Genomic DNA, 27624 nt, shown 5'->3' with positions numbered 1-27624 from the left:
TGGCGCAGGCTGCCCAGAGAGGTGGTGGATACCCCACCATCCCCATAAACTTTCGAGGTCAGGCTGGATGGGGCATTAAGCATCTGATCGAACTGTAGGTGTCCCTGTTCATTGCAGAGGAGTCAGATTGGATGACCTCTAAATGTCTCCTTCCAACGTAAATAACTCTGTGACGCTATGATCATCAATCCTGCTGCTGCTATTTCAGGAAGCTTTGATCAGACAGCAAGGAACGACACTCACAGAGATGAACATACATGTACACACCCATGTACCTGCATATATATATATATGCAGATGAATAGAAGATGAATATGCCAACATTCCCAATTGCAGTATTTACTTTCACATACATGCTGGTATTTTCTAACTCTTTTCCCTGCAGTCTTGATGTTAACATTCTCAGTCTGTATAGAAACAACAAGGTGTCCCCACCAGCATCCTCCTTTGGTCTCTAATGTCTGTCAGTACCTAACGCCAAAAGCACAGTTCTTTCCCAGAGTGCCTCAGATAGGATTTATGGTAGAAGATGAGAGCAGTGCTCAGAGGAATGAGTTACAGATCCCAAGCAGACAAAGCGACTCCAGGCTCTGCCTCGCATAATTGTCACTCGGAGGACCTTGGGCACCAGAACGAGGTTAATAACACTTCGTACTTATGTTGAGCCACTCCAAGCATTGAAATGTCAGGGCTTTGAGCAATGGCTTTGTCAGTGCCAGCTAAATAAACAGCATGTGATAAAGCACCAGCTGCTGCAGGCTTTGCTGTTGCCCAGCCTCCAGAATGCTCACAAGGCACCTCTGCCTTGTTCTAGTAGTGGCCCTCACTGATAAACTCTTTAAAAGCCTTAATTTTAAAGAAAATATGGGTCTGATTGCATTTTCATTCAGAAGTAGTACATTTTTCTCATTCAAAGTTTCTCACACATCACTTCACTAATACTACTAAGCACAGCCTGTGAGCTGTGCCAGGCTGTCAGGTAGAGCACCACCGATGTACAGTCAGATGGCTCCTACTTCTCCACAAACAGCAGCCACAGATAACACAAACAGCACAATGAGATCTAACATCTTTTTTGTTTTATTCTTTTGAACAGATGTCACCTCTGTTAAATTGTTAAATCCACAGCTAGCCCTGCTGTCCTGGATTCCAAGCAGACAAGATCTCAGCTGGAGACCTCAGATTGGAGACCCAGATATAAGTTCCATTGTTTGGAAAAAAAACTGCTGATCAAAACAATGTTTTGGAAAGGAGCTTATTTGTTTACAAAAATCTCCATAGAAACTACAGCAGAGATTTTTCTACCAGATGTGATGCTTCATTGTTAATTAGTTCATTCATTTGAACAACAGCTTTGCTATCACAAGATCTGGGCAGCTGAATTTGAAGTACTAGCTCCAGGCTGCCCAACACGCTCAGTGTTTGGAACAGAAAATCTCCAAGAGCATTGTGTAAAAGCAGCAGATGTTAATCTCCGTCTACCACTTTAGAAACAGAGGCATAGAGACCAAAGTGGTCTCTCCAAGAGCATGCTACTACGCAGCACTGAGATCCCAGCACTCACATTCAGGTCCTTGCTGATTATACCATTATAGAATGATAGAACAGCTGAGGTTGGAGGGGGCCTTACAGATCACTGAGCTCCAATCCCCTGCTGTAGGCTGGTTGCCATCCACCAAATCAGGCTGCCCAGGGCCCCATCTAACCTGGCCTCGAGCATCTCCAGGGATGGATTATAGCCTGCAACAAACTAAATCCCTTCTTTACTGCAAGACTCAATAAATATCATTGATTCATGTTATGAATTATATTCAATGATATTTTGCCTCTAGGCTCTGGGGCCATGCAATAAGCAGCAATAAGCATACGAGCAGCAGATGATGCTGTGATTGGGAAAACAGAACAGCCCTCGCACCTCCATCTCCTTAAGTTTGCTCAAAGCACTTAGGAGCCAGGCTGAGCATCTATTTTTAGACCAACATCTATCTCTTCCAACCCAAACATAATTCTCTCTTATAATACTGATGATGCTTTCAAAGGGAATGACAGATCACGGCAGAGTAATTGTAAAAGAAACGATCAGCTGTTGGGCACCAGCTCCTCAGTGCAAGCCAGGGCAACGCTTATCACTCGCTTCCCAAATATAGCCTTGCTGGATGTGCTAATGAAAAAAAAAAAAAGAAAAAAAGCAGTCATTTGTTGGCTTAGATGTCGAGGAAAGACAAGTGGTGGAACTTTCCACGTGATGGAACTTGCATAACTAAATTCCCCAGTAACATCTTCTCTTTCCTAGGTCTACCCCTCAACGCTATTTTTATCTTAATGGCATCTGTTCATTTAAACTGGGGACAAAGCCCTGACCAGAAATTCATGATAAACATTTGGATTCCCTCACTGCTTTTGTCCAGCTGACATCCTCCCACACCCCAGGATGCACAACCCAGTCACAATTTAATATAAATGGTTTAGTTCCTGAAGACACGGTAGTTTTCTGGTAGTTTTGTTTGCTTCTAGCTATATGTGGAAGAATAACAGGGGAGCAGCTTGGAGAACACCTATACAAGGAAGGGAGTTGATGGAATTTGAAAAGCATAACATTTTCTTGAGCTGGGAGAAAGGAATGTAGGCTCTTGATTTTGGAAAAACAAAAAAAGTACAGCAACTCAGAAAAACTGTTTCTTTGGGGAACAAGTTAAATGGAAAATAAAATTGCTTTCTGTTGTCTAAGACAGCAAAACAAAGGAATAAGAAAAAAGCAAAGCTGGCTTAAGGATGCAATACTGCTCAGCAAGCTTAACACGTAGATTGAAGTAAAACTTAAGAATCATAGAATGTCCTGAATTGCAAGGTAGCCATAAGGATAGAGTCCAGTTCCTAACTTCAAATTGTCGTTAAGTAGCTCCACTCCAACCTACCAGATTTCCTCTGCAAGTACTGTAGCCTACCCTGACTTTGTGTAGGAGCACCAGTAACCACGTTTGGGACTAAGGCAATACAGGAGCAGTAGAAGAGTCTGAAGATCTTTCTCCCAGTTGCACACTGCAGGACTAAGTGAGTTAGAGATAGACGGAGGAATGGATGGGGGTTGGAACTACATGATCCTTGAGGTCCCTTCCAACCCAGGTGATTCTGTGATTCTGTGATTCTGTGGAGGAAGATTCAGCACATCTGTGTCACAAACTGCTCTTTCCTCAAGCCTAACGAGACACAGGACACATGCAAGCATACTCAGTATTCTGTTGTAACCCATGACACACATTAACCCTGTTAAACTGTCACAGCTGCTTCTAGGACTCTTGAGACTTGACCTCCAGCTCCAGCAGTGCTCTGCAGGTAATACCAGCACCAGGCTGTACTCAGCCTTGCTCTCCTCTCTTGCACACTAAGAGCCAGGAGGGGCTCCATGGAGATTGATAAAATTACACAGCCCTAGCAGGATTTCTCCATTGGGAAACTCTCCCAGCAGACAGAAAAACTGGGGTCGTACAGAACGATATTCCAAGCCCACAAATGGCTAGAGAGGAATTCTATGAGCAAGACAACACCAGCAAAACCTGTCAGCCAGCACTGGAGAATAAATATCTGATGTAAATGGCAGTACATTTTGCTGGAATTTGCATAACCAGAAGTAGGATGAAATTTGCAAGGAACTTCCTTCCCCTTCACTCCTGTGCAGTATTTCATTTGTCTGCACTAGGTGCACGGGAAAAGAAAATAGATGCTGTGACTGAGCCATTTGTCAAGTCCAAATCACACATATCACTTGAAAGCATGTTAAGATCACTTGCGTGTCGTGATCTAGCAACTTCGGACAAGGCTGAGAGCCCAAGAGAGCATGCTGAAGCTAACTGCTTTGTACATCTGATTTCTAATGGAAAAAAGAACAGAATTCATTTTCTTTTTCTGCTTTTAAACTTTTACTGGTTCAGGTAATACATCCTTCATCCAGTCTAAGGAAAAATAGATGTTTCATTCCTTGCTTAGTTTTTTTTCTGTGCCATTTAAGGTTGTTTGTTAATTACTTTTGGCAATGGTGGTTTGTGTTTGTTTGTTCACAATGGGAAGCAAAAAAAATGAGTTACCTCTGCTTTGGAGGTCTTTGGAGGTAAGAACTGAAGCGTCAGAAACAAAGTTGATCAGTACATTTGATTCAACCCTGATCAGCTCTAAAATAAAATACCAACCTCATCATGGATATTGTGTCAGAAAGAGGCTGTCTGGAACAACAGTCACCCTCTGTTCCTATAGTACCTTGCAATTGTTAGTATAAGGAAAACCAAGTGAGCACAGGGGCACCAGGCAGTATCCTATTTCCCTATTATCTGCTTGCAGAGAGAGGCTAATTCACATCAGGTGGAATAAGTAATAAACCAGAAAGCTCGATGCATATCTCAGAATAAGCATATGCTGACCTTATCCCACTAAAACACGTGTACATTACATACAGCAGCTTGTATTTCTGTACTGTACATTGACTTTTTATGAGGACCGTTGAATATTAGAGGAATGATTTAAAAAGAAGGATGCTTTGAAATAGGGAAGATGACATTTAAGCAGCACTCTTCAACTAGGAATTATAAAATAGATTAAAAAAATAATTGTGTGAATGTTAAGTTGGAGGTATACGTTGCATCCACAGAGAACATTAAGCCAACCCCTCCAACCTGTTTAAAATGCTGAGGTCAAAGGGCAAAGTGTCAGCCACAGCTTTTGACAACCAAAATCTTCCAGCCTGGAGAACAATAAAGTATTACCTTGATACTGAGCTTTGGTAATTCATTCAAAAACTGCACACTCATGCTCTTCAGTGTGCTGGTGTTTATAGCCATCTCCATTCAAGTGGTGGTTGTCACAAACAGCCATCTTCTACATATCAACAACCAGTAAATGGAAGAGCTGGGCAGATTTCACAACAGTGGTCATAAATTACAGTAGAAGCATATGGTGTGCTATCATTCAACATCTAATTGAAGAGCAGTTTCCACTACTTAATATGAATATACAACCAACCACACAGGGTATGATTCTTGATAACATCATAACAGACCAAATGAAAACCGTACCTGGTATGCTGGCTGAGGGACTAATATGCATCCACCTCAATCAGACAAGGGAACGTGGAATATGCAACACCACTATATTCAAGTAACAGTTGAAACAAGTTGAAAGGCTCTCCTCCCTTTTCTTAAGGAAATACTGGACCAGAGACATTCTGTATATGCAGTTGGAATAAAGCCAGAGGGAGACTCTGGATTGTTTTACGCTGAAGAAATAAAGGAAGGTAAGGAAGATTCCAGTACTCTCTTCAGTAACACCATCCATAGAGCACGAGAGCTGAACTTATAACATCAACTCCATCTTCCAATCCTCTCTAAAGAGCTCAATTATGTTAATCAGTGGTATCATACTACTTTGATAGCTGTTGCACTAAAGCTCCAGACAGCACTGTCACTACTTATACAGTCTGTTGGCATGTATCACTTTGCTGCTCTTCATCCTGCCCAATGGGAATCTACCAGAACAACAGTCACATCAATCACTAGAGATGGACATTTCCATCTTTGCAGTGTGCTGATGCACAACCCTGTCAATTACAGCCAGTATTTCAAAGAACAGCAGCTACACCTTGTGGAAAGATTTAACACTGCAGGTTTATTCCTATATGAAGTTAACAAAGCAAACTCAGCTTTGCATTCATCCAGCCAGGGATTCTACTGAAGCGAGCTAGTTAACCTGTACAGCACAATAACCACCTGCAAAACAGTTTCTTCTAACACCCTTTCCCCTAAACCAAATCTGCCTGGGTCACTTGACCACAGTGATGATCCAACACCAGAAAGGAAAGAGCAGACCTACTCTTGGTGGCTGCATGCTTTATCTTATTTAACTGTAGATGAACATCAACAAACAGCCTCAATATTCAGTAAGAACATCAACAGAATTTGCTTCCATTATTAAAAACGTTAGCAAGACAGTTCATAAATTCAACCAAGCATCAATTCTTGGTTCTGTATAAGTCTATTGCAAAGGAATAACACAAAACACAGCCTGGGGTTATCCCTGTTATCTGGCTGAAGCTTTGTTTTCGTGGTCAGAGACTTATTTCTTCTCCACTTCTATCTAACACTTCCTAAGCAATATGAAAAGAAGATATAGCAAGGCAGTTTCTGCAGGGGATCAGTATTCAATATTGCTGCTATTGATTTCGCACTGACATTCCCAGATTAACATGGAAACCACAGAGAAAACACACTATGAACTTGAAGTGTGTTAATTAACTATAGGCCTGCTCCATTCTATGGAGTACTCCAGCCATAGTGCTTCCAGGACACATACTGATATACTCATCAGTAGGTACCTGGCTGAAGAGTAGATCCCAGATCTCTTAAGTACTGCTGTTCAGTTCTTCCTCCTACCTTGGCAGAGTATCCTTAACATATAATGAAAGGGCTCCAAGTGTATTTAAGAACACACCCAGCAGCAACACCCTTCTGAGAGAAAAGTGTGCAACCCCTAGTTAAGCAAGTAAGAGAATGACTTCTCAGTAATACTACAACAAAGCTGTAGCCTGTGGTCTGTTAGGTAATAACAGCTTACCTGAAGCGTCTGCTAATGTCCTAATTAAAGCTGACTTCATCATGACCTGTAACCTGCAGCCTACTGCAATTCTACAAGCTGTTCCACGAGGCAAGTATGAGCTCTGGATGGGTGATTAGCAAGTCAATAGCATCAGACTGATGACTTGCCATGATATTTTCCAATAGAGTAGAAAGCAACTCTGTACTGTTATCCAGTTCCTTGGCTGCTTAGCTTTTGTGAAAACAAGCTCACTTCAGCTCACTTATAGGTACAAGTATGCACAAACAGACAAATATAAAACAAAAAAAAAAAAGCAGAAGGTGTAAGTTTTCACAGCACTGAATGAATCATCCCATCCCAAAGTTCACAACAAACAGGTTGTGAGTGCACAAAGTACAAAACAGTTCTATACATTCTGCTCATTATTCACTATCAAGATTAGCCTGGTTTCCTGCAAACATTGAAAAAGCCTGGTGAAGCTTCTCACCAAAAAGCAATGTCTGTTAGAATGAGGGAATTTAAGTCACAACTGACAGAACAGAATTCCTGCATAAACTTTCAGTTCTTTGTAGCATCTGCTAACAGGTCAAGTTCTGTTACAGTCCTGTATCTTTGGGATGTTTTGACTGAAATTAGAACAAAGTGCAAGATACAGACACAGCCTTTGCTGACCTTTATCAGCAGAGCCTGGTCATAATACAGAAATGGTGGGCTCTAACTCAGAGAAGAGACAGGATATGATTAAAAGTTTTTCTTTTGAGTGACAATGTCAAAATGCTACACAAGATATTGATACCAAAAGCAAGTGAACTTGTCAGTAAGTTGACATTTCCTGCAAGAGATAGACAAGAGGAGTGTAAATCAAGCATTTTATTTTTTTCTCCACATAATTAAAATCATGAGTGAACACAGGACAGGAAATCACAGAAACTAGACATATTTACAGAGATAACTGAGCTATCCATTTTTTCCCATCTTCAAAATCAAGTCATCACAGATCTTCGTTAGTTCATCATTTTCTTTTGTCTGTTAAAGACAGAAAAAGAAGAGTTGCAGGTACATGTAAGCTATTTTACAGGCAAGCAGTGATCTTTCCCAACAGAAAGTTCACTTACATGCTAGCAACCAATACAGGCTTAACCTAAAGGAGAGTCTACTTTGTAAAAATTCTCAAGAAGTGAGCTAAATTCCTGTACTGTCTCTGCTTCTAGATTTCCTTAGAATAAGTTGTCTATAAAGATTATAGGTACATGAGGTTTTTCAGACACATTCCTTTTGTTAGATATACTGATATTTGAGATGACAGCAACAATTTAGATTTCAATCCTCACAACACAGACCTCTCTGTAGAATGTTCCCATTTATTTATTCCAGCAAATGAAAGCAAAATGCCTTTACAAAGCATTTTGAGACTTCATCTATGCTGTATGAAGACTGCAATCCAATACAAGGATTTAGGGCCAAACAATATTGAAAAGTCCAGACAATACAATATGAGAGTTTGTACCAGTACTAATGGCTTATAAATTAAATGCTTACAGATGTGCTAATTAGACAGTTACTCAAGATCATTCACAGCTTCTGCTCTTGGAGACGTGTAAGTTTTAGAACACCATCTCCATCAGTAGTTAGATAACCTCCTGATGCAGCGACCTAGACTAATCAATTCTGTGACTCATCTACAGGAATAAGCCTTTCTGTTCCAAAAAAAGATCTGTATATATAAGGAGAGTCTTGACATAATTGATTTCTGCCTTAAGCTTCAATGCTTATTTTCCAAAGCCTACCTAGAGAGCAGTCATCAAAACCAGCACACTTAGTGGGACTACTTCTAGTACTGGTACAAGATCTCCTGAGGTAGTCTAAGGCAATAGACTAAAGAAACTCACAGCACTTTGACAAACCTTTTGTTCGAGGCTCCTCTCTAGAGACTGGATTCTCATTTGTTCTTTGCGGAGACTGGCTTGTAGGGCTGCAATTTCTGATTTAGCTTTGTTTCGTACCTGGGCAATTTCCTCATTTGCTCTAGAATTGAAGAAATACAGGTGTTTACATTCCTTTCAGACAGCACAGCAGAACTGTTCATAGAATCTCACTAGTTTATTGTGCTTGAACATTAATAGAAAAATATTTTAAGCCATGATTTGGCATTAATGAGCCACGTTTTGCAGCAATTAGCTTTTTGACATAGTACTTACTGATGCAGCTTTTCTTCAGCATGTGCCTTTAGTGCCTGGTATCTCTGTTCCTCTTTCTTAATTCTAGCCAGATATTCTTCAGCACATTTTTTCAAAGCCTCTTCATTCTGACCCAGAAACAAGTTTAGTTAGCTTTTATGTACTAGTAGGTGGAAAAGTCTGCCTCCATTTCACAAATCAGCTACTTAACTATACCAAAATAACAGCATTTGCTCAAAATACAATTATCAAGTTCCATAAAAGCACAGAAACAAGTGCAAGTCTCCCTACTAATTCCAGCTCTTGAACTTAGCAATTCACCGTCTCCAAGAGATGCTTTAGTTCTGTGATAAGGAAGTGGCTTCCGAATTCCAAATATAGCAATAGAAGGGATGCAAGATAAAGGAAGTGATGCATAGTTTTATGTTGAATAAGCTTATGCATTTCATACAAGGAACCATAGCTTGGGATCCTTGTTGCTCCATTATTCCAGTCCATGGATATGCCTACCAGTTTAGGCTAAACAATCCAGTAAAGTGTATGAGTTTGACTTATAGAAAGCCTTCTGCAGCATCTATTCAATGCTATCTATGGGAAAACAAGCTGCCATTATGCAACAAGTAGTTACACTGGATTTATTCTCCACGATTAACAGAAAAATTATACGCATACAAAAAGAAAAGGCTCATCTTGTTTGAAGAAATTTTGGCTTCTAACAGAACGATCATCATCATACTTTAAGCCAACCACTAAATAGAACAGATCATTTTTTAATCTTTAAAGCAGACAACTTGTTTTACTGGTAGTGCCGCAGTATTTAATTAATGGCTGCAGTAGAAATTAGTAATTTTCTTTCCACTTGCAGAAGATCATAAGGCTTATTTGTCTTAAAAGAATATCATTTGCTCTACAGCATCTTACTTTGCGATAACCCTCCAGCACTTCTTTCTGTTTTTCAAAACGCTTGAAGAGTTCAGAGAAAGATGTCTCCATAGAGTTCAGATCTGAAATAACTTGCTGCTTTTCTTCTACCATCCTCTGTATTTCTTTCTTCGAAAGCTCCTTCTGTTTCTGAGAATCCTCTAAAGAAAGCAGAGGTAACAGGTTTAAAACAGTTACTAAATTAGTATAAAGCTAGTAGTACAGACATGACCCTCACACCTTCAACTTGTCCTTTTAGGCAAAGAGTTTCATAATGTAACCCCTCAAAAAAAAAAAAAAAAAAAAAAAAAAAAAAAAGTTGTATCCTTGCTTTTAAGAAAATGATAATACTCTCTTAATTTGCTACTTTACAACACTGAAAGTTGTGATCATAAATTGCTTAACCAAATATGGATTTTCCTCCAGCACAGTCCAAACCCTGTACATGAGCCCATCATAACAGGAGCATCAAACCTCATGGTAGCAAAAAATCTAAAAACATTTGTTTTCATTAAATATGCACAATAGCTGCAAGACCTGGAAAAGACCTGAGATAACAAGCCTACTTGATATGGCAAACCCTTCTAAGACATGCTTTTGCTAGCACACCCAAACCATGTATTCTATAGGCTAATAGAACCTAACATGCTAGTCACCTCATTAAAAAAAAATTAAGGACCAGATTTGGATAATTCAGCTTCCAGACAGAACAATGTACCTATACATGTTCCATCTAATATCTTTTTAACTTTGAAACCACAAACTTGACTGAAGCAAAGGCCAGATCTGTCCAGCAAGAACTCCCACTGACAACCCATCACATATTTAAGGTCAGATAACGAACCACCAACCAAGCTAAAGACAACTGGATCAGCCAGTTTTAATAAACTGGTAGTTCACAGTTCACTGGAGAGGCAAAAAAGGTCAGATATGCTCATGCCTGACTTGACAACATCAGCATTAGCTACCAAATAATATCAGTATATAGCAATGCCTGGATGATTACAGTTCTATGCATATAAGTACCTTGTTTGAAGCCTTACACTCACCCTGAAAGCACTTGAAAAGTTAATTACAGCAGAAGTAAAAGAGCACTAACTTCAGGCTAAGCACAGGCCCCAAAACGTTTTAAAGTGTAGATACTGAACTTACCCATCATTTGGGTTATTGTACCTTCAAACTCTGCAACTACTTTTCTAAAAAAGAAAGAAAAAGAAAAAAGTTAGACCATAAGGTAGAAAAAGCAGCTGGAATGAATAAGCAGGCCAAGTCAAATGCTCACCCCATTTCCTTGTATTCCACATGGAGCTTGTTGTACTTCTTTTTCCATTCAAGAGTCTCCAACTCTTTCTCTTGAACCTTTAAAGTGAAAAGTAATAAACATTTATTTCTTGAACAAGAAGTGATACAAGGGTTGTTACTCAGTAGAGCCTAAAGCATAGCCTAGTGATACCTTTTTCTTTTTGCCTGAAGAAGGCTGCGGGGTGACCTCACTGCAGCCTTTCGGTACCTAAAGGGAGCCTACAAACAGGAGGGGTAAAGGGTAGATAACTGCAAGACAAGGGGAAATGGTTTGAAGTTAAGGGAGGGAAGATTTAGGTTGGATGTCGTGGGAAGTTCTTTACAGAGAGAGTGGTGAGGTGGTGGAACAGCTGCCCAGAGAGGTTGTGGATGCCCCGTCCCTGGAGGTTTTCCAGGCCAGATTGGATGGGGCCCTGGGCAGTCTGGTCTAGCATTAAATGGGGAGGTTGGTGGCCCTGCCTGTGGCAAGGAGTTGGAGATTTATCATCCTTGAGGTCCCTTCCAACCCTGGCCATTCTGTGATACCTAAATTTCCCATGTCAAATTCCAAGTTCCAACTAACAGATTCAAAATGAAATGTCTTATTACAAATGTGTAAATACGATGATGAAGTACCCAAAAGTAGATATCAAAATTCTTGTTTGCCACTCATTGTTATCAATCTCACAAAAGTCAAGATGAGAGTCAGCTCAGTTTATTTTACTTGGCTACTCTTACTCATGCTACATGAAGGTCACTGTTCCCTGGCAAGTAAGTAATAGCCTGCCTAGTAATATCTTCTCAAGTACAAATATTTCCTTTTATCTACAAGGCAGATAGAAGAAATCACAAACACAGGAAAAAAACAAATACTGAAATGCAGCGTTGGTCAAAATCAACTTGATGTCTGGAATATATTCAATCCTCCCCTTAACACGTTCTCAAATTTAAGATAATTCAGTTAATCTTAAAAACAACCACACTTATTTCACATCAGATTGAATTAAAGCAGAGCTCACAATTTTGTGCAAACTCCAGCTTTTTATTAATAACTGTGTTGATAGTGTGACATCACTCTCAGAAAAGCAGCATTTCCTAAAGTTCAGCCTGAAACTCCCTGGTACAGTTTGAGGCCATTCCCTCTGGTACTGTCACCAGCTACATGAGAGAAGAGGTTGATCCCCACCTCACTACAACCTCCCTTCATATAGTTACAGAGAGCAATAAGGTCTCCCCTGAGCCTCCTCTTCTCCAGACTAAACAATCCCAGCTCCCTCAGCTGCTCTTTTGTGCTCCAGACCCCTCACAGTTTCATTGCCCGTCTCCATACATGCTCCAGGGCCTCAATGTCTTCCTAGTAGTGAGAGTCCCAAAACTGAACACATTACTCAAGGTGTGGCCTCATCAGTGCTAGATAATTCTATCCATTCTGAAATGCCACAACAGTTGGATAAACAGTCACACTTTTCTTGCTGCAACTAAGTTTACATGCTTAGAATAGTTTTGTGAAGTGAGAGATGAGACTACCAAGTTTAAAATACTACAGGCTTTACTCTCTGTTCTTATCTAAACTCCATTCTAGATCTGATCCTTATCAGAGCCAGAAATTTACCATTTCGTGTACTGGACAACATGCTGGTTAAAGCATCCTCTTAAGTAAGAAACAGAAAGCAATTTAAAGTTACCCACAGAGAAGTTTGTTTTTTGTTATTTATTTTGCTTTGTTTACTCTAAAGGTAAAATTAAAACTGTAAAGCAGCAAAGGGCCACAGGTCATCATCATTACCATCATTAAGGGTATTTAGTGTTCTTAGTATGACTAGCTGCCACACTAAGTTGGCCAGGAATTCAGAATGCTGTTTTCCTAAGGTAATTTTGAAGTGATAACTAGCTTTAAGGAAATTTATGCTTAAGTACTGGTCTTACATTATTCAGCAATTTAAGAGCAGGCTCGGGGGCATCTCACCAATATCCATAAATACATGAAGGGAGGGCTCAGACAAGACAGAGGCAGGCTCTGGTCAGTGGTGCCCAGTGCCAAGACCAGGGACACTGGACACAAACCAGAGCACAGGAAGCGCCTCCACACATCAGTGAGGACTTCTGTACCAGGTAAATGGCTGGGCAACCCATTCCAGTGCTGTGAAAAGTTGTGAAGCGTCTCTTTGGAAACCTTCATAAACCATTTGAATATATTCAAAGGCAACCTGCTCTATATGAGATTCTGTTTCAGTAACGAAGTTGGACAACATGGCTTTCAGAGATCCTTGCCAACCGCAGCTATTCCGTGACTTTAAGTTAAAAATCCCACCTATTCCTCCCCTTCACCTTCTACTAATAACAGTGGAGAGTAAGTTAGATGTTTTCACTTATTAGCTGCACATATTGACATGCTTCCCCATTACACAAACAAAACCAACCAATCACCACAACCACTACACTGAATTACTGTTAAAGATTTTTCTTGTTTTACAGAAATAATGGTAAGAAAATAAGCCCCTCCTTCCCACTGGCAAGAACAGATTTCTCCTAGGTAATTTAATAAAAAGTGTTTTGATAACAGAATGATTTGGGACTTAATATCAATTTGATAACAGGTGCTTTTTAATACTGACGAGCCCTAAAGCAGAACAGCATTGAAAATTAAATCTGCCACGTGTCCTTAGATGCTGGCTCTGAGGAGTTCTATACCTATTGCTAAGCATTAGCAAGCTTTTTTGGATGAGATGTTGATGTCAAGTATGATGGATAAAATTGCCAAGTGTAGAAATCTACAAAAGGTAATCTAAACTTTTGTAAACTTTTGAGATTTTTCAGGGCAACACAGGGTCAGGGGTCACCTTACCTCTTTTTTAACTAGTTCAACTGCTGCATCCATATCTTTTTGACTGTATTTCAGCACATCTATAATAGCATCCACTGCAGTGTTTGTGGAAGTAGTAAAAGGGAGTGGAGAAACATCACATGCCAGGGAGTCTGGAATTATGAGACCAGCGTCCTGTAAGGTGACAAAAATTGAGTTCTCAGTGATTCTAATTTTCATGCAGTCATTAGCTGCTTGTAGATTACTCAATAATAAATCCATACATTTTTATTAAGAATCCTTGTCCCAAAATACTTCTATGAACTTAGTTACCATAGCTTTCCTACCTTGCTGGTATTTTGTAGAACTACATAATAAATGTGTAATTAAGTGCTATCCACCAGTTCTAACAATCAGAAACAGGACAGACAGCATGCTATTCCCCACCAGTAAACAGCCTTTCAGGATTAGAAACTGCACAGATCACTTCATATAAAGGGTTTCATTGCTGTAACTTTTACACTGTATGGCATCAAATTTAATCAAAGAAGTGCTTTTCATCTCAGCAGTGCTATTAAAACAGAAGCTTGTCTTATTTCTGTGGCTTCAGCTGCATACAAAGGTTTGCTTGATTAAAGTATTCTTAAGAACAGCTCAAATTCTCCTAGACCATGTGCAATACCACCAGCTTCAAACAAACAAACAAAAAATTATACAACAATATTAAGTACATCAAAAGTTCAACCTTATATAGTGGGTATCCAACCTTTTTTAAGATGACAGTTTAAATAAGCATTAAGTACTCTGCAATCCTTAGAAGTTTTGCATAAGTCTTAACTCCATATTCTGGCTGATCCCTGCCCCAAATTATCAATGTGAAACTTCACATCAACTGCAGACATCCTTACAGAAGTTGTAAATGTTCCTAGAAGATCTAGTCCTTTCGGTTTTTCCTCATTTTGAAGACTTGATGCAGGATTCTCAGTTTCTTCAAGCAGTTTGTTTAAATCAGAAGCAGGGCTAAAAATGAACAAACATACACGATTATATTCAAGCGCTGCCTTTCCTTGCAAAGCGATGCACTACAGGCTAGATTAAATCAATACCTACCCACACTGAAGTGGAGCAGTCATGATACTCGTGTTTGCTTCAGTAGCACCAAAAATTGGTTGCTTTCTGGGACTGTCTCTCAACAGAGGATCAAACTTCAAATACAATGACTGCTTCCTCAAAGCAGATTCTTTGAACTGAGAAGAAAAGGCATAAAGTGGCAGATTTGCTGCTTTGTAGATAAGCCCCCCCCCCCCCCTCACCCTGTCCCACCCTCCCCACATATAAATAGCCCTCCAGAGGGAGGGTGAGTCTATTCCTGTGTGGACAGAGCATTGTTTGCTGGAGAAAAATACTTAAGCTTGTGGGCACTGAGTTCTTAAGTCCTTACGTAACATCAAGTGACCTCAGTCCTCTGTTCATAGATAAAACCAAAAGGACAAGTTTATATTAACTATTCAAAATTAACAGAAGATGCTAAAAGATAAAGGTGGCACTGTAAGCTGAACAAGCAGTCTCAGGACAAACACAGAAGTAAAAAACACTTTCAGCTCAGTGTATTCAATCTATACTCAAAGCCACACCTACTCTGGCTCAAAGCAGGGGAAAAACCACAGAGCTGAGCGGATGGAAATATGACATGCCCAATTTAGAGACAGATTTCTTGAAAATGCCCATAAAACAGAGGAGCTTAAAACTTTTCAAAACAATGCTCTTTCATTCTCTTCTTGTTTTAGCAACCAGCAATGGGAATACCATCCATCTGACCTTCACCACTGTAAGGAAAAAAAAAAGCACCTCTGCAAATAGGAAACACAGCACCTCCCATACTTAGGCAAAATTACTTATAACCACATTTCCTCACCACCACTGCATGCCTTATAGACACATTCCTGTGAAATAGAACCTGTATTTCTGTGAACAAGTTCAAAGTCAAGCTACTTCATGAGAACATTTAAGGCCTGACAATTTCCTTCTTCCTCAGCCAGGGAGGTAAACAAAGCATTTCAATACCATACTTACAGATGAAGTTCCAAATTGCTCCAGATAGTCTATGCCCATCCCGAGAACTGGAAAATAAATTATATGACTGCACCTTCACTGTATTTCACAGAAACATCCACAGACTGAAGCAGATATCTTATGCATACAGTAAACACAACTCCAGACTCACAAGGTGTTTTTATTTTAACAGATGGAAAACTAACTCAAACTGGAAAATAAAATATTTGACAGTTTTCTAAACTAAATTTATAGCCACTATTAGCCCCCAGATACCTGCAAGGACTTTTGCTGTTCCACAGTTGAAGCCTCGAGCATACTCAGACATTTTACTCTTTTATACAACGCCCCATAAAACAGTAAGACTCTTAATCACATCATTAAAATTAGTAAAAAGGTTAAGCTGGACAATGAAGCTATTTCTCAATGTACTGATCTCACTGAAGTATTAATATAAGTGTCAGACTGTACTTCAGTCATTTGCTCATCCTTCCACACAACAGTCCTACAAGGAATACTATTTCCAGGTGTTTAACAGCCATATGGTAACCATTCAAGACACACATGTAACTTCAGGAAGACCATTCACATTGCAATGATTAATCAGTACTGCGAGCCCTTGGAATAACCTACACAACTCAGTGACAGGTAGTTGCATAGCTCTAGTGCTCTCAATCTGAAAAGCCCTTAATACCAGAAATACCACAATGTGTTTTCAAGGACAGACAGTTGGTTTTTTGTTGTTTTGTTTTTAAGAATGAAAGCTTTGTCCTTAAAAACAGAGAACTGCCACTGAAGCTCCAGAAGGTCGTTTCAATACCAGACAAAAACTCATTTTTGCTGACAGCTGACCACTACTAGCCATCTGAATTTAGCTTAATCCAGAGAAATTTATGAGTATACTTCAGTTTCCCATCCTGATAGTTGCTGCATTTACTCCTTCCGAAAGAGTAAAATGGAATACAATAAAAGCTAGAATCAATGTCAAAACCAAAAAGAAATATATACACAGAAGTTATGGTGACAATGGCCACTCAGAGCATAGTGATACATTGTAACACATTGCCCAGAAAGGTTTTGGATGCCCCATCCCTGGAGGCATTCGAGGCCAGGCTGGATGTGGCTCTGGGCAGCCTGGTCTGGTGACTGGGGACCCTGCACATCCCAGGGGGGTTGAAACTGTATGGTCATTATGGTTCGTTTCAACCCAGGCCATTTTATGATTCTACAATGTTTTCCCAGTTTACACTGGAGGACTGCCCTTACCTTCTGATGATGGTCTGAAGAGCTCTTCAGGTTCAGCGCCAGCCATCTGCTGGTCTGCTGTTATTTCATTTCTGTGAGAAGTAGGTTTAATTTCTTCTGCAGACATTGACTTTTTTCCAGTGTCAGCAGAAACTAAATTATCTTTTGAGGGGACAATTGTTGGAGACACTTTAGATGGGCTTATTTGTTTCTCCTGGAGAGAAAAGAACAATCCTCTTTACTGTTAAAATAATAATTTAAATGATTTAAATGCAACATGGAAATCACAATAATGATCAGATTGGTTTGCCACAAATTATCTCAGCAGCCAGCATAATAAGCCTCAGTAATTCACAGACAGAAAGTAAACAGTACCAACACTAAACTACAGGAATCACATTCTAAGAATCCACACCCTTGCATTTGTCCTTGTATGCAACTGCTGATGAAAAAAGATACCACATACCAAGGTACCAATTGTCTGTCTTCTGATGTTACCTTCAAAAGAGAAGCCTGCACAGTTTACATTCCCTCAAGAACTGCGCTAAACTCATGGAAAAAAATTCTAATAAAACACCAACCTTGTCAAACCCATATTTAAGTGGCAAAGAACTTTGTTTCATGGACAGCTTGGAGAGAATCTTTTCCATGCCTTACCATGGATAGCTCTTTTGGAAGATCAGCCTGTCCTTGAACTTCTGGCTTGTCTTCTTGCTTTCGTGGCTCATCTTCTACATTTTGTTTGTGGATTTCTCTTGGAAGGTGAAGAGAAAAAAAATATTAAAAAATAAAAATCAAAGTCCCAGTCACAGATTGGTTTGAATTTTTACTTATTTTTAAATCAGATGTTGAACAAAATAAGCTTATTTGAGAGTTTCTATTGCCAGGTACAGGAAGCGTCCAGAAAGGTAAAGATGTAAGTTCTGTCTTGCCTGGTGACAACTCAAATGACAGGAAGCTCTCTTTCCATAAGTAGCAGCCTTACATGGGAAGCAGGAAAATCACAGCAGTATCACTTCTTCCTATTCACTTAACATTCTTCTCATTTCCATTTGAGAAGCCTGAAATTTGCTGTAGTTTTTTTTTTTTGTTTTTTTTTGTTTGTTTGTTTTTTTTTAAGTTAAGCTTTTGTTTAATTAAGAGTAGAATTGCAAGCATCCCGCTACTCTTCCCACTAACATAATGCTATGATTACTGATTTAAGCCACCTAACTTCACTAGAGAGGTCCAATACTTCAGTTACTGATAATAGCATAACCATAACTTTTCACTTGGCAAACAGTAGCTGATCACGGTACGCTGGAAGCAAAATGGCTGGACTGGATGATCTTTTAGGTCTTTTCCAACCTTGGTGATTCTATGATTCTATGAAAAGAGCAAACACTTCTGTCAAGTTAGCATCTCTTGTCAGTCCTCTTCAGGTAAGCAACTGGTTTATGTAATGCTGCCATTTTAGTAATTAAGCTTCCTAGGAAAGGCAGTACAACATCTCCCATTTTCAAGTATAAAAACTTGTTTCACCTGCTGCCAAAGTGTAACTTTTGTGACAAGCACTTTTTTTGCAAATAGAATTCTGCTGCAAAGAAACAGCATCTCAGAGCTCAGTCAGGACACAAAGCACAGAACAAAACTGCCTGCTTCCTACACAAGCTGCATGATATGCAATACTGCCTACTGATTTTTTTGAGGTAACAGTAGTTAACCAACACTACTGTCAGTAGTTAACCACTACTACTTTCATTTTACTCCAGTCCCGGATTATGGATAGAGCCACTTATGGAGAGACCAAGTTGTTTAGTCTTCCCATGTAAGCTTGACTCCCTCACCCCTCCAGATTAAGAATACATTTTGCCTACAGCTAGCCACCTAGAGATGGTTTCTCCAGTAAGGCCTTTGCTGCAACACGCTGCATTAAAGATTACAGTGTGCAATACAAGCCAGCCATCCTTCAAGGGAGGAAGTCAAGCCCAATTGTTGTAAGACAGATACAGTCTATCTTCCTTTGCACAAGGTACCTTTACATTTGGTTACACAGAATTACTTACGGACTTCTTGGTTCTTTTTTCTCAAGATTTTCACAGCTAGTTGGTCTGTTATCCTGCTCCAATGGAAGATGCTCCCTTGTTGGTGATGCACTATCCTGCTCTTCTTGCTGGGGAACTTTCTGAGAGCTGGGCTCAGAACACTTGGGTGAGGTGGAAACTTTAGAACCTCCTCCAAAAGGATTAAAGTTTGGATCATCAAGTTTGTCCCAGTCAAACTTATAGGATGCTCTAGGAACAGGAGCTTCGTCTTCCACATTACTTTTATTTTCCACTTCAGTATTCTCTGTTTTCAGTTTGGTACTAAAAGTTTTTTTGGAAGGTGGTTTAATTCCAAGTCTTTTACCTAGTTTCTTAGGAGGTGGTTTTTTAACACTGGTGTTATCAAAGTCAAATTCCAGTTTTACTGGTCCAGCCTTGGTGACACCAGGCTTTTCTGCAGGTTCCCCTTTGGAAATGGCAGGCTCTTCTAAAGTCTTCAACTTTTCTGTTGAAGCTTTTTCTGGTACTGGAACAGTTTGAGGTTTCGGTTCTCCAGTTTTGGAGGAATGGGTCACATCAGAATTAATAAGATCCAAATTGCCAGACTTACTGATTTGGCTTACTTCTGTGGAAGGGGAATCCTGCAGAGAGCCACTGATAGCATGCTTTGGGAACAGATCAGGTTTATTGGACTCTAACTGAACAGACTTTTTTCCAGAGAAAGTAGTATTATCCTGTTTACTGGAATATTCCGTACTTGTAGTTGTTGAAGGAGAAGCTGCATGATCCAGTGGAAGAGAATTGCTACTTTTCTCAGAAGTTTTCTCAGGGCTGCTAGATACCCTTACAGGAGACTTTTGCAGGTTTCCAGGAGAGTTCTGCAGCTGCATTGAACTCTGAAAGGGATTGATGTCATCTAAGTTATCAAAATCAAGACTGTAGGAACCTCGGCTCTTCACTGGCATCTCATCATCTGGGTAAGGAGCAGCACTGACTTTCTCTGGCATTTGTTTATTTATCTCCGTATCACTTGCTTCAGCTTCAGTCTTCTGTTGACTTGTGCTACTTTAAAAAAAAAAAAAAAAAAAAAAAGTCAGATCACATTATATTGTTTTTGTTTTTTGTTTCTTAAGATAGCATTCATATCATATTCAAGCAGCTTTTCTAAGATTTTCTTTTTTTAATATAATAAGAGAGCAGACAACAAAAGAATACCCTGACAACAAAAAAATCAGTTATTACCTAATAGTCTGAAATCACGAACCAGCACAGACTGAACTACAGGAAGATCAATCCTTGAAGGCATTCAATATTCTTAAGCTATCGTTTCTGCACACAGCTATGTTACCTTGTGCCAGTCCTCACAACAACATACAGATATTTCCATTTCACTAAGCAGTGTGAAATATACACTGCTTATGAGTTATTAGCAACAAGCAGTTTGAATACCAGCACAACAAGTAGTACATTTTTCAGTAAATTCATCCATGAGTCATGACAGACTCACAAGACTAGGACCAAAATGAATCATGACTCAAATTCTCCCATTCTAGTCATTATTTTGTTTGGTCATTCTAGAAGATGTTTTTCCCCACTTAAAGCATACACCATCATATCAGCCATGTATATACCCAAACAGATTCCGAACTTCGGAACTCTAAACTGCATGCAACAGCAAAAGCTGAAGAGACACACATAAGAGATCACTACAGTAAGGAGAAGAAAAAAGAAAGTGTAAGATTCACCGGCAGATTCAACTGGTTAAAGAACAAGTTTGAGTATTCTCTACCATCGGGTATTTTACAAGTTATTGCTGCCCGTGTTATTTCCCCAAACTCAACTTCTGAGGCTATGCCTCAGACCACAGAGAGTTAAGCCATTACTTCCTGAAACAGGATTTCCTCCCATTGTTTTGTCCCTGGACAAAATAGATATTTCTATGTGCCATTCATATCTCCTGTAGAGCAAAACACAATTAAGAGCCACTCAGTAAAAACAGTACTTCGATAAACCCGAAAGTAAAAGCAGGAGACAGAGTTCACAAAGCTCTTCTCACCCGGTTTGAGAGCCTCTTCCCTGCAATAGCTCAGCCCCAGACTTGTTCAACTACTAAAGGCTCCTCCCATTCTCCCTCAGTGCTTAACCTAATAAATGCCAGTCAAGAGCAAGACATCAGCTAAAAGCTTTAATTACTTGGTTAGTTAGAAGTGCCATCCTTCAGCAACGCTAAGTCCTTCAGTTTACTTGTTACAAGTAAATCCATATAGTTTACAAGTAGAAATGATACGCAGTAAATGCAATATCTTGACACACATTTATGCACCTAAAGCCAATTAGATGCCTTTTTAACATGCTTGAGCCATGTGTACTTCACATGTACTTCATTAATTCATTTAAATACTATGTCTGAAATGAACACAATATTACTTAAAAATTATGGTGGCTGGCTTAGAGATACTTTTCTGAACTAGAGTATACATACAAATTAATAGCTGAAGCAAATGTAAACATTTAAGGCACACGTAAGTGCTCCAATCTTTTTCTCTTCTTCCTGCCCCAAATGCAAGACATTGGGAAAGAATACAGGGTAGTTGAAAGAACCGGATATACTTCCTTGGAGGCAACAAAACTAAGGTCAAAGCCTTCTTGCCACTGGGCACTACAGATGCCAGATGTTTGCAGAAGTTTAAGGAAGGGTGGGAAAAAAAAATCATAAGTAAAACATTCATTGAGGCCCACCAATTTAAACAGCAATCATACTACAGGATCGTTATGCCATTACAGCAATATTTTTATAAAGGAGTAATACTGCAGAACTTGTGCTCTTCTCCAGACAGATTCCAGGAGCTTCCTTGAGATCCAGGCTAATAGATTATCCTTGGGATTGATGTTATATTCACTGTACTATCACATCAATTTTAGCACTTACTGACTCAAGGTGTCAATTCCAGCAAACCATTCAAATGACACTTCTGAGAAGAAAGTCTGAAGAGATAAAATAGTACTTCACATACAAGCCTTAACATCTCATCTCTTGTTCAATTAACTCTAGATTCTGTTAATCCATGAAAACCTCACTGAATGAAGCAGTTCTGTATTCCATGCCTAGCATGGCTCTTTTCTACAAAATTATTTACCCATAACATAACACACTTCCAGGAAATCAGTTAATAAATCACTTAGAAACACAGTTCAGTATTCAATATCACAACCAAGACAATGCTTTCTTAAAAGCAATTAATTAGCTGTGAAAGAAATTTGCTTATCAAAGTCAGCACTGATTTAGGTTCCTTCATGCAGCTTTCATCTTGTTATACAACCTTAGAATGTAAATAAACACGTTTATAATGGGGGAAAATTAACTTGATTATGTCCCACATTACTAATGCTACAAGCAGTGAATACATTACTTACACAGCGCTGATGGGCACAGAGAGATCATCCTGTAAGGCTTCACTGCAATCATCAAGCGTGAAAGTAGACTCAAGTTTGTCTGTCATAGTGGGACTTAATATTTTTCGAGACTGAGGATCTCTTAGAGGAGTTTGAAAGGTTACCTTTAAGAAAGGGACAAGAGGGCAAGGGAAGGAAAAAGGAAGGACATGAATACCAGAATATTGTCAAGCTCCAAATACCAGTACTGTATATACTGAGTACTGCAGATCATAGAAGAATATACTTAAATACGAAAGCAGAATTTTACCTTCATAGCTCTTGCCACACTTTTTGGTGGCAAGTTTTCTTTCTGGGACAGGCGCAGAATAGAAGGTCTCCCTGTAGGTTCCGGTAGTGCAAAGTAAAAGCCACAGTCTTCCGCTGTTAGATCATCACTGACGTTTTCTCCATTTTCTGCATTTAAGATCTGCAGACTCATTCTACAATATCAGCACACAACATCAGGGCAAGAATGAGAGGGTGTGGTCAGCCAGATGTACTTTCAGATAGCTGAAGAAGTCGGAAGCCTGGCACTGGATAGCAAAAAAAACAAAAAAAACAACCCACCACCCACCAAACACAAACACCACCACTTCAAAGCAATCTTAAAAGTATTCAAGATCCTCCCATGAAAAGGTGCATCTCAAGACTCTTCAAGCACCCAAACACAGCACCTGACCGGCCCCTCCGCTTTTGCTAGAGGTCTAGCAAGTTAATTGCTGATATTATGCTCTCTACTTAACATACAACCCTACTAATTAAGTCCATCCTTTACAGGGAGCTCTATTTTCTTCATTCCAAACCCCTTAAAATCAGTAGAGGCAGTCACATCTCATGTAATAGGATGAGATCATGTGAATCAGAGAAATGACTGTCATTTCTGCATTGTTGATCAGCGAAAAGCAAAACAAATGTGTTTAGTTAGGATGTGTTTAGGATCAGGGTTCCGAATTAAGATTAATTCAGATTTTTCTTGCACTGTCTGAACATATGCTGCTTTTTTGAAGCACTAGGCACTTAAGAATCCTTTGTTGTACACACATTACTAGTATGCAAACCTGGTGGGGAAAAAATAATAATATAAGTAGGTAATTCTTAAATTCTGCTCTTACATTAGACATGCACAGAAGCTTTACCAGACTGCAAAGTACTATAAAATCAGATAAGTCTAAACATGAAGGACTTGAAACTAAAGCTCACAAAATAAGTTAGAAATAGACAAGTGGCCCAGGTAAGCTAATAAATTTTGCATACATGAACTCTGTCTACTTTTTATTCCCATCAGGATCACATTTCTTTTAAAGCATTAAAGAAACAATACTCCTTGATGCTACTGCTATAAACAAGCTAAAAGCAAAAAAGGACCAGAACATAGAAGGCATCTTAAGCAAGATCTGGGCATAACCAATGCCCACCATGGTCAACTCCTGAGAAGTATTTATCTGACAAGTCACCAGCAAATCAATTTCTTTCAGGAGAACGGAGGTGTTAAATGAGATACATACAGGACCTAGGCAAGGGAATCAGGATCCTCAGATAAGAAAGCTGGCTTTCTGCAATGGGGACAACCATTCCAAATGATCTCAAATGGTTGATGTGAACAAGCAACTGATTATTAGCTGTCATGTAGTCAATAAAATTAGACTCTGATTGTTTTCATTATCATAAAGAGGTAAGAAGCATCTCCCACTGAAAACCTTGTCATGTTTTCAATCTCAGTGTCCTCGTTTATTCAAATTTCAAAGTCTCTGCATTCTTTCCTACTCTTACATTAATCCTTATGAGAAAGTCTGCTCCCTACTTTCCACTGAACTCTACTGCTTTGACTGCAACACTGACAATTTTAATCAGCAATTGAATGCAAACAATACAGTAGCAATGGCAAGCAAAGTACACCTCCATTTGTTGTCTCTTCGTTTCTTTAGCTTTCACCACAAATGATTTTACAAGTAATTTTAAAAAAATAAACATACATTAAATCATAGAACTCAATGTAAAGAAATTCCTTGCATCCCTTCATTAGGAATGATAATTAATATAACAGATCAACTGAATTGTTGAAGATTGTAATTGTTCAGTTTAAACAATTTGTTTAAAAACAAAGCCATCATCTAAGACAAGCTTTATAAGCAGGGAACACTCATTTAGAGACAGCAGTTTTGTCAATGCACTCAAGCCAACGCATACAAGTTTTAGTTTTGTTTTTAAAAGGCACTAAGTTCCCCCTCTACCACAGCCACTCAAAGATCGTAGAATCATAGAACTGTTTGAGTTGAAAGGGACCCTTAGAGGTCATCTAGCCCAACTCCCCTGCAATGACCAGAGACATATACAGCACAATCAGGTGCTCAGAGTCCCATCCAGCCTGACCTTGAATGTCTCCAGAGATGAGGATTCCACTAATCCGTTCCAGTGCTTCACTACCCTTATCGTAAAAACTAATAAAATTCTTGCATGCAATCTAAACCTCCCCTCTTTCAGTTTGAAACCATTTCCCCTCATGCTATCACAGCAGATCCTACTACATAGTCTGTCCCCTTCTTTTTTATAGGCCCCCTTCAGATACTGAAGGGTGACTATCAGGTCTCCCCAGAACCCAGCTCTCCCAGGGAAATTGTACCATCCCTTGCATTATTTTTGTGGCCCTCTTCTGGACACACTCCAACAGGTCTCTGTCTCTCCTGCACTGAGGACAACTGGACACAATACTCCAGGTGAGGTCTCACCAGCACAGAGTAGAGAAGCAGGATCACCTCCCACACCCTGTTCACCATGCTTCTTTTGTTGTAGTCCAGATACAGTTGACTTTCTGGGATGCAAGAGAACACTGCTGTCTCATGTCCAGCTTGCCATCCACAGAATGAAACTGCTTAAGGTCTCTGAAGACTATTTAAATAGGTACAAGTGGCAGTCTTCCGTTCTGGACTTGTGAATGAACATTAGCTCAGAGACATCAAGTAAACCCCAGGTAACCATCACTGACAAATTGAGGACTTCCTGACAGCTACTGTTGTCTGTTGGTCAGTGGAGCACAACAGCCAAAACACCAATATGATCTCAGACACTAGAGAAAGCCACCAAATTCATAGGACAAAAACAGACATTCCTCTCTATTGAATTGCCCTTTTTAAGTTCTCCAGCATCTGAGACAGAGCACCAGCTCCACACAGAGCAACTTAGTATGAACCAAAGCATGCTCTGTGTGTCAAGCTAGATTCCATGTGTTAATTGCAACTCGGAAGTCAGTAACTCTAGAGGACAACTTGCTTTCAAATCATTTCAGGAAGGAAAAGTTGCAGCACCTGTAGCCAAAAACAGGCCAGGGTGGAAGCAGAAACAGAGCTGCAGCCCTGGGGGCTCTGCTGTCCCCTGTCTGCAGTTTGGGGTAGGGAACAAAAGATGGCTTTGAACTGGAGGCAGCAGTCCTTGAGAAGGCTTTAAGGAGGGAGGATAGGCAAAAAGGGACTCCTCTATCCCCACAGTCCTCCAAGGTGCCCCACAATGCTCTTGATCCATCCTAGACCATGAGGAACCCTTCAACCCCACATCACCCACCATGAAACTCACTAGGGTTTCTTCTGCTGCCCCTCATCATCTCAAATAATGGAGATGCCCACCAGGCCCCATCCCTGGAGGTGTACAAGGCCGGGTTGGATGGGGCCCTGAGCAGCCCAGCGGTGGGAGGGAGGGTGCTGGAGATTAATGATCCTTGAAGTTCCTTTCAACCCGAGTCCTTTTTTATTCCAATTCTGATTCCAATTCTGTGATCCTACATGGACACAGTGCCACACCTCCTGCACCCCGTTCTTACCCCGGTTCAGCCCTACAAAACCCTCATACTGAGGCAACCTCCCCGAGCCCGACACTGCCCTCAAAACACGGAGACGTCCCTAGGGCTCTCCTGAGCCCCACATCACCCCTCCAGCTTTGTCCTGTAGCCCCAAGCCCCAAGCAGGCTCACAATGCCCTTCAGCATGAACACCCCCCAGCTCCAAGCCCACAGCGCTCCCCCAGCACCCACCTCAGCCTACCCTTCTCCCAGACCACGAAACCCCTCCCCAGCAACTCTCCGTACACCCAAATCAAGCAGGATGATCACTAGAGCGGCTCCCTTCCTACCTGCCGGCAAGCACCAAACCCGCAGAGCAACGCGCTCCGCCACAACCGCCTCAGGATTTCAAACTTCAACGGCACCTTCAGCCGACCAATGAGAAAGCGGCATTCGGAAGGCGGTCTCCAATCCGGAAAGCGTCCTGCGGAAGGGCGGGGATTTTCGAGGCCTTCCGCCAATAGGATCTCACGGAGCGGAGCTGCCTCGGGGGAGGCGCGCTGGGAAGCGCTGGCTGCGGAGCTGTGCAGTGGCGGCGGGCTGAGGGGGAGGCGGGAGCGGGTTGGCGGCCAAGTGGTTGCGCCTTTAGACCCGCCCTAGGGGAAGCACCGAATGGTTCTGAGGAAAAAAGAAAAAGAAAAAAAAAAAAACAAAAAAAAAAAACAGCAACAAAGGCTCCACGTTGGATGTTTTTTAGAAGTGCTACCCCGCTTTCCACGCAGAGCAGAACTGAGTGAGAAAGTGAGGCACAGCCCAGCGTTCTCCTTGTGGGTGCCTGCAGCGGGGCTGGCTTTGTGAGATGTCGCTGTCAGTGAACACAGTGTCCCTTCAGCCTCATTCCCATGATGTGTTTGAATCAAAGAAATCAAGTGCAGAAGTTTCACAGCAAAGCGCTGTTACTGTTAAGGCGGGTATTCCTTATTAGCAGCTCTGGGAAGCAGGGGGGATGTTTTCCCCATAAGCGCTTCAGAGATTACACAATTCAGGGTCCATTTTATTTCCACAGATAATCCATACTCATCAATCACCTGTGAGATAATTTATTAACATATACATGCCTATCTCAGGTAGCGATTCATGAGATTTACAGTCTGCTATTCCATGGTCTCTTCTACTGTCAGGATCCTTCTAGCATCATGACAGTGACAGTCCAGTTAACAGCCTTTTACTTTGTCCAGTGGTCCTTCCTCTCTCACCCTTCTATGTAAATTTTATTCACTGATACATGCTCAGCAGGAGAATGCCTATTATAAGTAATTTATAGGTACCAAAATCAAA

At 40.4% G+C, this 27624-nt stretch overlaps 1 protein-coding gene across 5 annotated transcripts; it reads right to left on the bottom strand.

Moving 5' to 3' along the window:
- Positions 1-7434: 7434 nt before the first annotated feature.
- On the bottom strand, positions 7435-26787 carry TACC3 (transforming acidic coiled-coil containing protein 3). Of its 5 annotated transcripts, none has more exons than XM_052682171.1 (16): positions 26637-26787; positions 22786-22957; positions 22497-22639; positions 19104-20147; positions 17716-17812; positions 17080-17272; positions 15835-15881; positions 14872-15008; positions 14670-14781; positions 13804-13956; positions 10960-11036; positions 10830-10873; positions 9678-9838; positions 8778-8884; positions 8484-8604; positions 7435-7605 (listed from the first exon to the last, which is right to left on the bottom strand). In XM_052682171.1, exons 2-16 carry the CDS (start codon positions 22954-22956, stop codon positions 7537-7539), a joined length of 2676 nt encoding a protein of 891 aa, XP_052538131.1. In that variant the 5' UTR covers position 22957; positions 26637-26787; the 3' UTR covers positions 7435-7536. The 5 variants fall into 5 exon arrangements, with proteins under 5 accessions (XP_052538131.1, XP_052538132.1, XP_052538134.1 ...); XM_052682172.1 differs by having other exon boundaries at positions 19104-20144; XM_052682174.1 differs by lacking the exons at positions 22786-22957; positions 26637-26787 and adding an exon at positions 22012-22067 and having other exon boundaries at positions 22497-22609.
- Positions 26788-27624: the final 837 nt, after the last annotated feature.

Source organism: Tympanuchus pallidicinctus, unplaced genomic scaffold (assembly GCF_026119805.1).
Source record: "Tympanuchus pallidicinctus isolate F22 unplaced genomic scaffold, pur_lepc_1.0 scaffold2, whole genome shotgun sequence".
Classification (NCBI taxonomy): Eukaryota; Metazoa; Chordata; class Aves; order Galliformes; family Phasianidae; genus Tympanuchus; species Tympanuchus pallidicinctus.
This window is presented reverse-complemented; position numbering and strand designations above follow the sequence as displayed.